This window comes from Pollachius pollachius (assembly GCF_949987615.1).
Source record: "Pollachius pollachius genome assembly, chromosome: 14".
NCBI classification, from domain to species: Eukaryota; Metazoa; Chordata; class Actinopteri; order Gadiformes; family Gadidae; genus Pollachius; species Pollachius pollachius.
This window is the reverse complement of record NC_136947.1, coordinates 9,955,615-9,971,312: the sequence shown is the minus strand read 5'-3', so window position 1 is coordinate 9,971,312 and position 15,698 is coordinate 9,955,615. Positions and strand designations below refer to the sequence as shown.

General features: G+C 50.7%; 1 protein-coding gene across 1 annotated transcript in view; it reads left to right on the top strand.

The window, feature by feature from the left end:
- The window catches only part of LOC307086395 (neuropilin-1a-like), a gene marked incomplete at its 3' end in the record, with an annotated part of 45,319 nt that extends 32,883 nt beyond the window's left edge, over nucleotides 1-12,436 (top strand). Inside the window, exons 7-18 of the mRNA XM_079751589.1 lie at nucleotides 2,284-2,439; nucleotides 2,549-2,693; nucleotides 3,186-3,361; nucleotides 3,586-3,741; nucleotides 7,433-7,580; nucleotides 8,125-8,331; nucleotides 9,060-9,095; nucleotides 10,361-10,492; nucleotides 11,016-11,371; nucleotides 11,489-11,585; nucleotides 11,879-11,923; nucleotides 12,156-12,436. Of these exons, the coding sequence (XP_079607715.1) occupies nucleotides 2,284-2,439; nucleotides 2,549-2,693; nucleotides 3,186-3,361; nucleotides 3,586-3,741; nucleotides 7,433-7,580; nucleotides 8,125-8,331; nucleotides 9,060-9,095; nucleotides 10,361-10,492; nucleotides 11,016-11,371; nucleotides 11,489-11,585; nucleotides 11,879-11,923; nucleotides 12,156-12,436 (1,935 nt within the window). The remainder of the gene's footprint in view (nucleotides 1-2,283; nucleotides 2,440-2,548; nucleotides 2,694-3,185; nucleotides 3,362-3,585; nucleotides 3,742-7,432; nucleotides 7,581-8,124; nucleotides 8,332-9,059; nucleotides 9,096-10,360; nucleotides 10,493-11,015; nucleotides 11,372-11,488; nucleotides 11,586-11,878; nucleotides 11,924-12,155) is intronic.
- Nucleotides 12,437-15,698: the final 3,262 nt, after the last annotated feature.

Below are 15,698 nucleotides of genomic sequence, written 5' to 3'. Positions count from 1 at the left end.
ACCCCATAAGCTGGTGCCTTTAACCCCGTAACCAGGCCAGCTTAACCCCAACCAGGTCTTTAAGTGGCCTGTGTTTATGGAGCTCATTCAGCACCTTCAACACCTTGTAAAGTCTCCGGGGCCACCGCTACCATCTCCCCCCCAGCCCGGTGTGGTTACCCCAGGGACGGTGTTTAGAGAGCAGGGAAACAAACCACAGAGTTCAGCCTCCCATCACCCTGGAGCTCAGATCATCCTGAAGGTTCTGGCTCAGGAGCACGGTGTCAACACTCTGTCTGCAGTGTTTAGACTCTACAGTGTCAACATTCTCCATCGCTCTCCTTCCAAGGGGAAAGAATCGCTTTGTTTCTCAACACTAGTAGAATATCTGGGGTGCTTTCCCCTTCTTTCCACCCTTGGAAACTTCCAGCTAGATCCCAGCTCGCCACAGCTCTCGCCGCTGACTGTGAGGCGGAGGAAGGAACAAAAACAACAGCATCCTGTTATCGTCAGGAAGTGCTTTGTGCAGTCTACTTTAGTCTCGCCCGTCGGAATGCCAGGATGTCCGTCGATCGCCCAAAACTTCAATCGATTACAGCCGCAGTCCATCGATCCACACCACGCCCAACCACGGTTCAGAACCGATTCTAAACGCGTTCTAACTTCTAAACAGGCTCGTCTGCTCAGCTCTGAGCCACAAGAGCACAGATGACTCCAACCACCAAAGCTGTGAAATATAAATAACGTCCAAACAACCCATGCATCAATTAAGGCCAGCAGGCTCCGATTCACACAAGAGTCAACGCCGGCATCTCTGCTGGACCCAAAGTGGTTAAATCCAGAAGGGAAAACCCCCAAAGCCCCGCTGGGAGGAAAACAAGAAGAGAGCGGAGCCGCTGAACTCCATGAGGAGGAGCTATTTTAGACGCATTCAGCCTTCTCGGTGTGGAGCGACGCTGGGAACAAACACAAACAACGCTGGGAACAAACACAAACAACGCTGGAACAAACCCAAACAACGCTCGCCTGGTCCTGGGAGAGGATACCTTCATTTAAGTCTAAGAGATAAGATAAGGCCTACTTTATGAATCCCAGATGGGAAGGTAAGGGGTCAAGGCAGAAAGTAAACGTGAGAGAAACAGGAACTAGAAAGAGATCACAGAATAAGTATATTAAACAGTGTCAATTGTGTAGTGTATAGATATATCACAAAGTTCTTGTGTGTTTTTACTCTTATCTCAATCTGAAATGTCCATGTGTGGACGAGCAGAAGAGCGGTTCTGCTCTCCAACAGAGAGTAGACACTTCATCTCTGATGCGCGGTTCAGGAGATCCCAGATCTTGTCAGCGCTCTGGCTCTCCGGCCTCCACAGGCTCTCTTTGTGCTGCTGGTGTCCGCGGCCGGGCGGAGCGCGGTGTCAGCAGGCTGGGCCGTGTGTGGGTCTGCTCTAATGCCACACAGCTGTGAAATCAAAGCCCCTGGTCCCACCGCAGCAGAGGAGGAACTAGACCTCCGTCAGCTCTGGAGGAACCCAGAGGGCCGATGGGTAAACGCGAGTGCTGCCCCTGGAAGGGTTGGGTCTGAAAACACGCTTGGAACCAAATCCACAGAAGAATAGGAGCTAGGCCTACGAAGAGCCACAGACACAAACACAGACAGACAGACACAAACACAGACAGACAGACAGGGTTTCACCATGCGGTGGTTCTTCATTCAGCTGATGCAGTCGGTTTAGATGTGTTGGTTTAAAAGTCTCCCGGCTGCTAGAGCGGCTACCGGTTGGAGCTAGCAGGTTGGAGGTTAAATTCCTTCAGTTACCCCACTTCTCTCTTTCCCTTTCTCCCTCTCTCTATCTCTGGTCTGAGTAAACCTTTCTCTCTCTCTCTCTCTCTCTCTCTCTCTCTCTCTCTCTCTATCTCTCTCTCTCTCTCTCTCTCTCGCTCTCTGGCCTAAGTGAACCTCTCTCGCTCTCTCTCTCTGGTCTGAGTTAACCTCGCTCTCTCTGGTCTAACCTCTCTCTCTGGCCTAAGTGAACCTCTCTCGCTCTCTCTTTCTGGTCTGAGTTAACCTCGCTCTCTCTGGCCTAACCTCTCTCTCTCTCTGGTCTGAGTAAACCTCTCTCTCTCTCTCTGGTCTGAGTTAACCTTGCTCTCTCTGGCCTAACCTCTCTCTCTCTCTGGTCTGAGTAAACCTCTCTCTCTCTCTCTGGTCTGAGTTAACCTTGCTCTCTCTGGTCTAACCTCTCTCTCTCTCTCTCTCTCTCAGGTCTGAGTTAACCTCTCTCTCTCTCTCTCTCGCCCCAGGTGGACCTGGGCTTCCTGCGCTATGTGTCGGCGGTGGGCACCCAGGGGGCAATCTCCAAGGAGACCAAGAAGCGCTACTACGTCCGCTCCTACAAGGTGGACCTGAGCTCCAACGGGGAGGACTGGCTCACCGTCAAGGAGGACTCCAAGCAGAAGGTCTCTCTCTCTCTCTCTCTCTCTCTCTCTCTCTCTCTCTCTCTCTCTCTCTCTCTCTCTCTCTCTCTCTGTGTTCTAACCTCACTCTCTCTCTCTCTCTCTCTCTAAGATCTTCCAGGGTAACCTAAACCCTACAGACGAGGTTCGCTCCTTCCTACCCAAGCAGACGCTGGCGCGCTACGTCCGCATCCGCCCCATGTCCTGGGAGCAAGGCATCTGCATGCGCTTCGAGGTCTATGGCTGCAAGACTTCAGGTAAGCCCCGCCTCCCTCACCTGTCAGTCAAAACCTCAGGTTGGACAAGCCCGGCCCCCTCACCTGTCAGTCAACCCCTCAGGTAGGACAGGCCCCGCCCCCTCAACTGTCAGTCAAAACCTCAGTGGCGACAGGCCCCGCCCCCTTACCTGTCTTTCAAAACATAATCCCGACCCGAACTGGGATTTAATCCCTCAGGTAGAACAAGTCCCGCCCTCAAGTCAGTTAAAACCACAGGCAGAACAATTCCCACCCCAAACAGTCAATTAAAGCCTCAGGTAGAACATGTCCCGGCCCCAACACTCAAAACAAGCCCTGCCCCCTTAGCAGGTTTTTACCATCCTAACCAAGCCCCTCTTGTCCTAACCACAACCCTCTTGTCCTAACCACAACCCTCTTTTCCTAACCACAACCCTCCTGTCCTAGCCACACCCCTTTTGTCATTACCACTACCCCTTTGAGCCTGACCCCGCCCCTGTCTCCTCCAATCAGACTACCCGTGCTCCGGGATGCTAGGCATGGTGTCGGGCCAGATCACCGATGCCCAGATCGTGGCCTCGTCCCACGCCGACCGCGGCTGGGTGCCTGAGAACTCACGGCTGCTGACCGGACGATCGGGCTGGACCCAGCTGCAGACCAAACAGCCCTTCAAGAACGAGTGGCTGCAGGTACGCACACATAAGGCTGTATTACAAGTAGGGCTACAGGTAGCACCCGTAGGCTACAGGTAGCACACGTAGGCTACAGGGAGAACTTGTAGGCTACAGGTTAGCACACGTAGGGCTATAGTATAGCTACAGGTACAAGTACGGCTACATGTAATGTTACTTCAGTTCATTCTGCCTTCTCCACCACCGACCGCATCTCATCCATGTCCCATGATGCCTTGCAGGTGGACCTGGGCCAGGACAAGCTGGTTAGCGGCGTTCTGATCCAGGGCGGGAAGCACCGCGACCGCAATGTGTTCATGAAGCGCTTCAAGGCGGGCTACAGTCAGGACGGCCAGCACTGGACCCTGGTCCGCGAGCACAACGGGACCCGGCCCAAGGTGGGTCCCCTATGGGGCGGGGACTCTGGGGGGGTGGGGCCTGAGGCGCTGGGGTCGGGGCCTCTCAAGGGGCGGGCCTGATAACATTGGGGGCGGGGCCTGATGCCCTGTGGGCGGGGCCTGAGGGCCTTGCGGGGGCAGACTGAGATAAGATAAGATTCAGAGCCCTATCTTGCATCCGGCGCGATTGACTTAATCACTGGCTGCATGTGTCGTTGCTAGTTTGCAACTGGCGCAGAGCGTTCTTTTCCCTCCTGCGCCACGCGTCGGTAAATTAGGGAATGATCTTGTGCCCCAAGGGGCGGTTCAGCGAAAGGAGGAGGCGTGTTCTGGCGCAATCGTTCCCTGGTGCTATTTTGCAGTTTCAGAAACCACTTGCGCCACAAACCAGGAAATACCTGGTTTAAAGTCAGTGGCGCGTTGTTCAGATGGTATTTTAAGGGCGCATGCATAATGTTTTTTTAATGCATAACACTTTGCTTCTCTCATCTACCTAGCCACACATTCTTGGTAAATTATTTGGGAAAGAACAGCTGATACAGCGGTAATAAGTTGTACTTTTAAATCAATGCATCTGCAAACACCATACAGCAAACACATATTTTCTTGTCACAGACATCGTGTACATGCCCATAACTTTTAGGCTTGATGAGTGTTTGATCGTGAGAAAATATTGTTTTACCGCGAGTGAGTGTTAAAAAGAATGAATGAATGCAGGCGCGTGTGTGTGTATGTGTAAAATAATTAATGAATGCGGGCGCGCTTGTGTGCGTCCATCTGTTTAAACACACCCAAACTAAACACGTAACGCATAATACAGTCCATGGCAATGTATATTAATGGGGGGACACATGCATATTAGGAACACAAGTCGATAACGATAATGCATACAATACTGATAAGAAATTATGTTTATAATGCATTGCGTATATCATTAAATAGAACCACAGTTACCGCATATCATATGTGTGTTAAGATTTCTTTGCCGAAATTTATTTGAGGACTCAGTATTTCTGAAGTTGTGGAAGAAAACCTTATTCCATGTGTGAATTAGGCCATATTATTTGGCCATAAACTGAGCCATTTGAAGTTTGAAATTCATGTGGATCTGTCTCATCGGCGACTGCAGACGCGCTGTCAAAATATCAACTCGTCAGATTCAAATGCGCTCATGGCTCTTAAAGGGGATGGGAGATGGCACTCTCATTGGTTTATTGCACGTTACGCCCAAACCACACCTACGGGTAATGAGGCTACTTCAAACCAACCCTTTTTAGATTTGCGCCGGGCGCAAGAGTCATTTTTCCGCCGGTAAAATAGCGACATCGTCATAGAACCGCCCACAAAGCTACTTGCGCTTGGCGCTTCTCACTTGCGTTTCAGACCGTTAAAATAGGGCCCAAAGACTACTATGATCTTGGCGAAATCAGAAGTTCTCAAGGAACATGGAAATACGTCTGAGTGGCGCAGCAACTTCAGATGTGCTGATACTTGAAATCAGAGTTGAGTCAAATTGTGGAGTTGGAATTATGTGTTTTTACTGTTACTCCATCGATTCTACCGGGCTCTCCGTCTCCTCTCCCTCCCCTCCATCACCCTCTCTCTCTCTCTGTCTCTCTCACTCCCTCTTTCACTCTCTCTCCCTCTATCCCTCTCTCACCCTCTCCCTTCCCTCTCTCCATCCCTCTCTCCCTCTCGCTCCCTCCCTCCCTCTTCCTGGATCAATGAGAAGTGCATTATGGGGGACCCAGCGGGTCGAAGCCTGTTAAAGTGGCCCCAGCCTTCGTCTCTGGGTTCCAGCGGGCCGCGTCCATTAGAGGAGCCCGCCGCTGTCTGCGGCCACCGCACATAACTCAAACAAAATGGAGGCCGTTGAGTGTGCATTGAGGCGTCACCGCGGCGATGGGATACGGCGGAGCACGGCGTCTTGCGTTACGGGTAATGAATGGAGGCCGGTGTCGGGGAACGTCTCCCACTGTAACCAGACCACACACTCACCTCGCCATCGATCACCTACTCCAATTGGCTGCGGCTCGTCGGCCAATCACAAGCCCAGAATCCATCGTCTTTATTTATCGTTTATCTTTTAAAGCCAGCCTCTGATTACAGTTTGGGAAGGCGGGGGGGCGAGAGGGGGAGGGAGGGAATGAGGGAGGGAGAGTGGGAGATAGGGGAAGCGAGGGAGGGGGGGAGGGAGGGAGGCAGGGAGATTGGTGTTGGTTATGGGATGAGCAGCTGGCTGATCCAAGCTTTAAGTCGTACATTTATTGGTTTGATGAAAGCCATCTCCTCTCGGACATGTCAGGGGAAATTGGGTTAGTTTTAAAAGCGAGCTTCCTGCTCCTCCGTCTGCCCTGATGATGTCATCGCTGTCTGTCTGTCATTAGTTCCAGATGACAGACACACTGCAGATATACGTCTAAAGACAACACTTAACCCTAGTCTCTCTCTCTCTCTCTCTCTCTCTCTCACTCTCTCTCTCTCTATCTCTCTATCTCTCTGTCTCTCTGTCTGTGGGGCCCTCCCTGTGTCTTTTAATATCTCTCCAAACCTCCAAAGGGCGAGAGATGAAGGCTGAGGTTTCTAGGGTTTGAGGCCCTGGCTCTACAGAAGGGTGTGTTTGTGTGCATGCGTGTGTGTGTGTGTGTGTGTGTGTGTGTGTGTGTGTTTGTGTGTGTCTGTGTGTGCGTTTGTGCATATGTGTCTGTATGCATGTGTGTGTGTGTGTGCGTGCGTGTGTGTGTGATCCGGTTGAACGATTTTGACACTGAAATCTTGAATATGAAACAGAATAACTTCTTCTTTTCCTCTTGTGTTCTGTTACTCCTCAGTTTCCTGCGTTGGTACTTTCCAGTGTGATACTGGAAACCTCTATCTCTCTCTGTCTATCTGTCTTTCTGTCTATCTCTCTTTCGCTCTCTGTCTCGCTCGCTGTCTCTCTCTGTCTATCTCTCTCCCTCTCTCTCTCTCTCTCTCTCTCTCTCTCACTCTCTCCCGTCTTAGCGTTGACAGTATCGATACATTCTTGTGGAAGAACACACACACATAAATGCACGCACACACAGACGTACACAGTGTGTGTGCCTGCAGGCGGTCATTAAGGAAGGTGTGTGGTGCAGTGAGGACTAGCGGTGTTAAACGAGCTTGTAGGAGTAAACTCTGAAAGCCTCCGAGAGCCTTTAAAGGGTGACTCCAACAAACAGGCCTCGAACCCACAACCCGAGTCTAGTGGGATCTTGGTGTGCTTTGAGGTAAGGCTGGTAATCATGTTAACATGACATCGCCTCATTTAGAAGACTGTTATTCACAAAACGAATTAGCATTCTCTTTATTAGCCCAGGTCGTCCTAGTGTCGATAGCAGCAGCAGTAGAAGAAGTAGGAAAACTAACATGCTTTTACTTTGAAATGGCATATGGTTATCTTTAAAATAAATGAGCTGGTCTGCACCATAAGGCCCCCTCCCCTCTGTCTACCCTCCAGTACGGAACAAATAGCAGTCCTGTCACAATGCTTTTATTTTGAAAGCTTGGTCATGTTATTCTTGAAAATAAATGCTCTAGTCTGCAACACAACATCCGCTCTGTCTGCCCCCCCCCCTACAAACAGCAGTCCCGTCACAATGCTTTTACTTTGACACCGTCGTCAGGTTTTGTTTTTCAAAGTAAAAGCCCTGCTGTGTCCCGTGTGTAGGTGTTTGCTGGGAACCAGAACCACGACACCCCGGAGCTGCGTGCGTTCGGCACCCTGCTGCAGGCGCGCTACGTCAGGCTGTACCCAGAGAAGGCCACCTCAGAGGGCCTGGGGCTCCGGCTAGAAGTGCTGGGCTGTGACCTTGACGGTGAGGCACTGGTCCCACTGGGAGCACTGGTCCCACTGGGAGCCCGTCGCCCAGTGATGGATCACACTACAGTACATGTTAGACTAGAGATGGGATTAGAATACACGTTTGGTTATGGATGGGATTGTATTCAGATGACCATTTACAAACTAACTAAACTGCAGACTAGATTGTATCCATCCATTACATATCCATCTATCGGTCTCAATGAAGGATGCATCTTAATCTCTTGGTCTCTCTCGGTCTCTCTGTCTCTCTCTCTCTGTCTCTCTGTCTCTCTGTCTCTCTCTCTCTCTCTTTCTCTCTCTCTCTCTGTCTCTCTCTCTCTCTGTCTCTCTCTGTCTCTCTGTCTCTCTCTCTCTGTCTCTCTGTTTCTGTCTCTCTCTCTCTCTCTCTGTCTTCTGTCTCTCTCTCTGTCTCTCTGTCTCTCTCTCTCTGTCTCTCTGTTTCTGTCTCTCTCTCTCTCTCTCTCTCTCTCTCTCTCTCTCTCTCTGTCTCCTGTCTCTCTCTATGTCTCTCTCTCTCTCTCTCTCTCTACCCCCAGAGCCCACCACTCTGCCTCCCTCCACCATAGCGCTGGTCACCACGGTGGCCGGGGGGGCCTCCACGTTCGGGGCCACCACGGGGGGCCCGGTCACCTCCCCCGGGACGGAGGAGGAGGTGGAGCCGAGTCCCACCCTGCCCCCTGCTGGCGGATGTGAGGAGGGAGCAGGCTGTGGGGGAGGGACGGAGGACTACGACCATACTGCAGGTACACACCTAGATCTCCTTCTTCTCCTTTCTGCTTTACCCTCTCTCTTCTTCTCTCCTCCCCTCTTCCATCCTCTCCTCTACCTGCTCCTCCTCTCTCCTCTCCCCCCTCTCTCCTCTCCTTTCTTCTCCCCTCCTCTCCTCTCCCCTCCTCATCTCCTCTAAATCTTTGACAGTCTGTGTGTGAAATATTGGGCATAAATTGCTGATGACATTGTAATACAGAATGTGACATCCATCATCCCCCCCCCCCACGTTACCGTGGTGAATTTATGTTTGGCTCCATCGCCGTGCCGCGGTCCTCTGTTGTTTCCCCTGACTCTGTTACCACGGTAACCAAAGGAGGGCCGCGTCTGCGTGTTGTATGGGTGTTGCTTCTAGCGGTTTAGAAACATCTTGTGTCTGAGTCCCAGCGCTCACCCCCTGTGGAGACCAGGCACGGCCCTCGTGGGTTTCCATCTGTGGTGGCGTTCAAACACATTCTCACTGCTTAAAACTCACAGGCCTCAAGATCTGAACTTTGACCTATTTGGTTTAATCCTAGTTTCTTTCTATGTGTCAGGTTTTAACACGTTTTATTTAAAGTAACCTTTACACGAACAGCCGAACGCGGCAGGCCGTTAAATGAAGAGTTCCATTAATCTCTAGAAGTTTCTTCTTGTTGGCCTCCACACCAGCCTCCTCTTAACCTTTGACCTTTCTCTGGCTGTGCCCATCTGTCTCTGCCAGGTGTTACCGAGGCAACGGAGCTGGCGGACTTAACAGGTGAGAACTCTCCCCTCTCTTCTCTCCTCTGTCCTCTCCTCTCATCTCCTCCCCTTCTCTCATCTCTCCTCTACCCTCCTCTCCTCTCCTCTCCTCTCCTTCTCTCATCTCTCCTCTCCCCTCCTCTCCTCTCAACTCTCCTCTCCTATCCTCTCCTCTCCTCTCCTCTCCTCTCCTATCCTCTCCTCCTCTTCTTTCCTCCTCTCCTTCTCCCATCGCTCCTCTCCCCTCCTCTGCTCTCAACTCTCCTCTCCTCTTTCTCCTCTCCTCTCTCCTCCCCTCTCCTCTCTCCTGTTCCTCCTATATAATCTATATTATCTCATGCAGAGGACCAGTGTTGTTTTGCTGCATTGTTTGGACAATGCAAAAAAAATGTGACGATGAAGAAAGAAGCGATAAAACAGAGGGACATAGTGTGTGAGTGTGAGTGTGTGTGTGTGTGGGGGGGTGTCAGTGTGTGTGAATGTGTGTGTGTCAGTGTGTGTGTGTGTGTGTGTGTGGGTGTGTCTATATGTGTGTGTTTATGAGCATGTTTATGTGTATGTGTCTGTGTCTAATTGTGTGTCTTTAACTGTGTGTGTGTGTACGTGTATGTGTGTGTGTGTGTGTATGTGTGTGTGTGTGTGTGTGTGTGTTACTGTGTTTGAGGGTCTCCCAGGACTGAATAAGCCCAGTCAGCGCATCGCAAAAGTTAGCTTGGTGGGCTGCTAGCTCCCCTCACCGCAACGCAGTGTTTCAGTTTCCAGGAACGACAGCCGCCTGCCTGTGGTGAACCACTGCAGGCTGGGAAATGTAGTCCTGCTCTTCTTAGTTCTTCCTCTTATCTTCATTTTAGAGGCGCCACACCCTAAACTGTGAACCATTCTTCCTCTGAACCTTGTGCTCTATTTGTTCATCAGATCTCTCTAGCTCTCTCTCTCTCTTTTTCGCTCTCAATGTCTTCTATCTCTTTATATCTCTCTATCTCCTCCTAAAAATCCTCTCTCTCTCTCTCTCTCTCTCTCTCTCTCTCTCTGGTCTAAGTCAACCTCTCTCCTAACTCTAAACTTGTGTTTCTTCTGGAGCAGTTTGTGGAAAATATCTCCTCAACACTGTATGCATTCTTAATGTCTCTCTCTCAAAAGTTTCTCTACTTCTTCCCTCACATCCTCTATCCTCTCACTCTACGTCTACTGCTCTCCTCCTTGTGAGCAGTGTGTTCAGTGTCTACGGTCTAAAGGTCATCTCTCTGTGGTCCTTACCTGTCTCTCTCTCTGTCCCTTCAGAGTACCTGTTGTTCGCCTGTGACTTCGACTTCTCGTCCCTCTGCGGTTGGACTCTGGAGGCCGGAACGGGAGCGGAGTGGGCCTTCCAGAGCCCCCTGGTGCCCCGCGGGCCCCCCGGCCCCGGACACACAGGTACACAACACACCTGGACTCACCTGGTGGGGGACACACAGGTAGAGACACACCTGGTGGTGGGGACACAGAGGTAGAGACACACCTGGACTCACCTGGTGGGGGACACACAGCTAGAGAATCACCTGGTGGGGGACACACAGGTAGACACTCACCTGGTGGGGGACACACAGGTAGAGACTCACCTGATGGGGGACACACAGGTAGAGACGCACCTGGACTCACCTGGTGGGGGGACAGCTGTAGATGCATACTCCAAACCATCAGTCAAACAGACGTTTTACACAGAGCAATTTTCATGCAAAACAGAAATAAAACTATCCTAAAAGTACCCCAGTGGGACTATAATATTACAGGGAGGTGACAGCCTGTAATAAGGGGTTCTCTGTTCCATACGATCATTATAGTATCACAGTATAATTCCTTGTATATTAAAGTATCACGTCCGTTACAGACTCTATGATGCAGTGTTCCAACAAGGCCAGCTGCCCATTCTTACCAGGTACTCTACCGCCCCCTGCAGGCGGCTCCGAGTACTTCCTCTACATGCACCTCCACGACCACACCACCCCCCACAGCCCCGGGGCGGAGCAGGAGAAGGAACCTCGAGGAGAGGAGCAGCGGGAGCAGCAGGAGGAGCAGGAGGAGCATCAGCAGCAGCGGGTGGCCCGTCTGGCCAGCCTCCCCATCACCGTCCCGTACGGCGAGCTGTGTCTCTCCTTTTGGTACCGGATGAGCGGCGAGCACGCCGGCGCCCTGCACATCAGCCAGCGCACCCAGGGGGCGCTGGCCCACCCGCTGTGGACCGTCAGCGGGCCGCAGGGCCAGCTATGGAGGGAGGGCCGCGTCGTCCTGCCCCAGTCCGCTTCGGCCTATCAGGTGAGGGCGTGAGGCGTTGTAGCTGAGGTCCCTGAGAGGAGCGAGGTGGGGGTTCCAGGCAGGATGTCTGGCTGTAGACCGCGTTGTGTGATTCTAACCCCTGTGACCCCGTCCCAGGTGCTGGTTGAGGGCCTGGCTGACCCAAGGAGGGGGGCCCACATTGCCGTGGACAACATCCGCATCCTGGGGGCCCTCGAAGACACCGACTGCAAAGGTAGGAGGAACCCCACTCTACTCTCCTCTACGATGTTGTACTCTATTCTACTCTATTTTATACTCCACTCTTATATGTTCTCTTATATTCCACTCTGCCCTATTTATTATATATATGGTTCAACTTTAATCTATTGTGCTATACTATATTATATTGGACTCTAATTTATTATCTTCTGCTCTACTGTACTGTACTGTTCTACTCTACCTGTACGGCCATACAAGGAGGCTATGCAATGCTCTTTAAGCATGTTTTGAGTGCATGCAGGATTCTAACGTGTCTGTTTGTTTCAGATCCAGAAGCTCCAACGTCTCCTCCAACCAAGATCTTCGTACTGCGTGAGTAGAAGAACGATCACATCATCTCCTCATCCAGATGTTTAGTCCTCAGAGGATTACAATACCTCACACAGGTGGTTAATGTCCCTCTCCCTTCTTTCTCTCCCTATCCCCAACTCTCCCCATCTCTCTCTCTCTCCCTCTCTCCCCTCCCCCTCTCCCCCCCTCCCTGTCTCCCCCCCTCTCCCCCCCCTCCCTCTCTCCCCCTCCCCCCCTCCCTCTCTCTCTCCAGCTCTGGACTCGTACAAGCCGGACTCTGTGGGCGAGCTGGGGGCCCCGGGGAACATGCTGCGGACCCTGGACCCCATCCTGATCACCATCATCTCCATGTCGGCGCTGGGCGTGCTCCTGGGCGCCGTCTGCGGCGTGCTGCTGTACTGCGCCTGCAGCCAGGGGGCGCTGGCCGACCGCAACCTCTCCGCCCTGGAGAACTACAACTTCGAGCTGGTGGACGGCGTCAAGCTGAAGAAGGAGAAGATCAACGCGCAGAGCAACTACTCCTCCGAGGCGTGAGGGGGGGAGAGGGAGGAGCAGGGGGAAGAGGAGGGGGGCGGGATGGCAGAGGACACTCTTGAGAGTGACAGTGGACGCCAGCCAATCGGTGATTGAGGCTTCGGACGGTGCTGACAGAAAGCCACCAATGGGACGTAGGGGGTGTGGCCCAGGGGGGCGGGGCCTACGATGATGATGATGATGATGTTGATGATGATGATGATGATGATGACGAAGAGTGGATTTCCTCCGGATGTGCAGGAGACAGCCTGGGCTGTAGTGTACAAAGATGGCCTGTACAGAGGGACACAGAGTTTTTCTGCGTGTTCTTGGCGTGTTCTCGGTTGGTTTCCTGTGTAGACACACGCCGCACCACAGACCGATCGCCCTCAGAGTATTTATCAGTTGCTTAACTTTCCTCTGGAGAGAGAAAAAGAGATTTGATTTTTCATTGTTTTGATTTTTTTGCAGATTATCATTGGTTCACAGAGAAAAAGGTGATTGAACGATTGTAGATTTACCACCCTGATGTCTAGCTCTGCTGGCCGTGTATGTGTGTGTGTGTATGTGTGTTTTTGGATCAATCAGTACACACATTTTTTACATGTGTCATTCAGTGTGTGTGTATGCGGTATCGTGTGTGTGTGTGTGTGCGTGTGTGTGTGCGTGTTTGTCTGCGCGTGTGCGTGTGTGCGTGTGTATGCGCCTGCGTGTGTGTCTGCATGTGCGTGTGTGCCCAGAGTCCATCCCAGCCGGCATGTCATTCCGATAGTGCCTTTCATTTCTGGAACGTTTCTGTTGCCTTTTCTTTAGTTTTACTGTCGAACCACGGTGGCCATCTTGTCCAGGGTCCCCATGAATGCCTTGAAAGTTTTAACATTAAAGTGTTACAAAGTACAGGAGATGCTCCTACCCGGCGTGGAACGAGGCCCTACAACAAGGCCAAACATCGTCAGTTATGTCGTCCATCTTGATTATGTTGAACCTTGATGAAGAGACCGAGACCGACCCAAGGGGGCTGGGGCAGTGGGGGCTGGTTATGACCAGTTGGAATCAGTGGGGTCTGGTTTGGTCCAGTTTGGTACTGCTTCTGACCAGTTGCGACCGGTTTGGACGGATAAGGACCTGCTGGGACCAGTTCGGACTGGTTTGAGAGAGGTTTAAACAGGTTGGGAATGGTTGGAGTCGGTTTTGACTGAATGGGACTGGTTTGAAGCGGTTGGGACACAGTATTCTGTGAAGTGGAACTCCGTCTATCCACTCGGCCATGGCACATTCTACGTCTCACATACTGTACATAGGTTTAATATATATTTGAGGGTCTTTTTCTATATGAAGGGAGTGTTAAATATTAACACTTTTTTAAAATTCTTTACCAAGAAGGTACTGCAGCATCCTTTCCGTCAATCTGGTTCAATGTTAATGAATAAAGCAGGAGACGGTGAATGATTCACTGTGGGCTCCGCAGATGTTCAACAGAGCTTATCTGCTCGCTGTCGATGTCGTCTGTGTTTATGTTGTGTTTCAGAAAGGAGTCGTTTCGTTTGTTTTCGACCAGATGCAAGGAGAAACATATTCCATACAGGGTGACAACAGGGAGAATGTGTCACGGTTTCGGTGTTTAAAACTATAAAAAGTCATCGATGATGAATGACTTGTGGTTTGGAATGCGTAGACTATCAGAGATGTTATTCACGTTTAATAAGTCACCTGTTTCTAGGCCCGGGCACCAGCCATCAATCTGTTGGTATCACCATGACGACCAGAAACAGACGGTCTCTCTGATCAACGTTTAAAAAGACGCACGCCATTTTCTGTGTTGTGTTTTCGATGTGTTGTGAGCCTGGTGATATGTGGTCGTAGAATGTAGACTTCACGTGTTTTGAACCCCACAACAGAGCGTAAATGATATTCAGCATATGTACACAGACATTACTACACCTGTACCGGAGGGAAGGAGGGGTACTATAGTAGACCTGTTGACCTCAAAATGGATTCTGTTTGACGCTTACAGGAATGGTATGCTGGTATCACTTGGAAAACTGTGAAACTCGGCCAAACAGTCACACAGGTACATCTGGAGCTCCATTGGTTCGAGCTACAGATGTGGTCCGATGTGAAGTCCGCCCCACGTAACGAAGAGGCCTAGACCGGCATCCGAGTTCCCACGAACCCCAGACCTCAAAGATAAAGGGACGTTTGATTTCATGTACCTGTGTTGTTTCGGTGTGTTGCTGTGTGCATTGTGGTTTGGTGGGGTTGAATTTGTACCAGAATGTAAAGTCTGGACGATTCCTCACACCTCGCTTCTGTCAGACCTTGTGACGCAGACATTTTAAGTCTATTTTATTTGGCTGCTTGTTGAAAACAAGAAAGGATGCTACAGTACTTTATGTGAAAATATTGTTGCACTGATATATTTAAAAAATATATAGAAACTATGTCTTTATGATGTTGATTTATGAACCGAGGTCAAAGGAACGTGACAAAAATGTTATCATCGTTGTTTCTCGCCCATAATTTCGGATAACATGCTGCCATTCTGAAATGTACAAATTTTACGCAAAATGTTTTTCAATCTTGAAAAAAAGATACTTTTAGAGACATCAATCGGAAAACGTACCATTCTAATTTGTTATCCTTGGTATGATATGTCGTGTTTTGTCGCCTCATGGATGTCGGCGCCATATTGTTTGGGTTCTCGTCCTTCGAGAGGGGCGAGTTTATGTCGTCATGGCGGCCGGTTCTGGTCCGTTTAGATGGGCGGGTTTATGTCATCGTCATGGCGGTTGGTTCTCGTCCTTTGAGAGGGGCGGGTCTATGTCGTCGTTATGGCGGTTGGTTCGTCCTGCGAGAGGGGCCGGGTTTATGTCGTGGACTCAAGGGGGGCCGGTTTATGTCGTCGTCACGGCGGCCGGTTCTCGTCCTAGGTTCTAGTCATGGCGAATGTAGGAATCATAAGGCGGGAACTGGGGGCCTTAAGTGACTAAAAGTAACGTTTGTATTTTAACTTCTTCTGGCCCAGACTCACTCTCTGTTGTCCAAAACTCATCGTTGACTACTACATTCCAAAGAATGGGATAATAAATAAATGTTTTAATTAAGAATCTGTTTGTTTCCACTGTTCTGTCTAGAAGTGAAGGTTTAAAGGTTCATGAAGGCCGACATGAGGAGTGTGTTTGCAGACAGGTATTAAAACATTCTATCCATGAATACTACATGAAGGACAACATTCACATTAAGGTAATTTAGCAGATGCTTATATCCAAAGTGACTTATCATA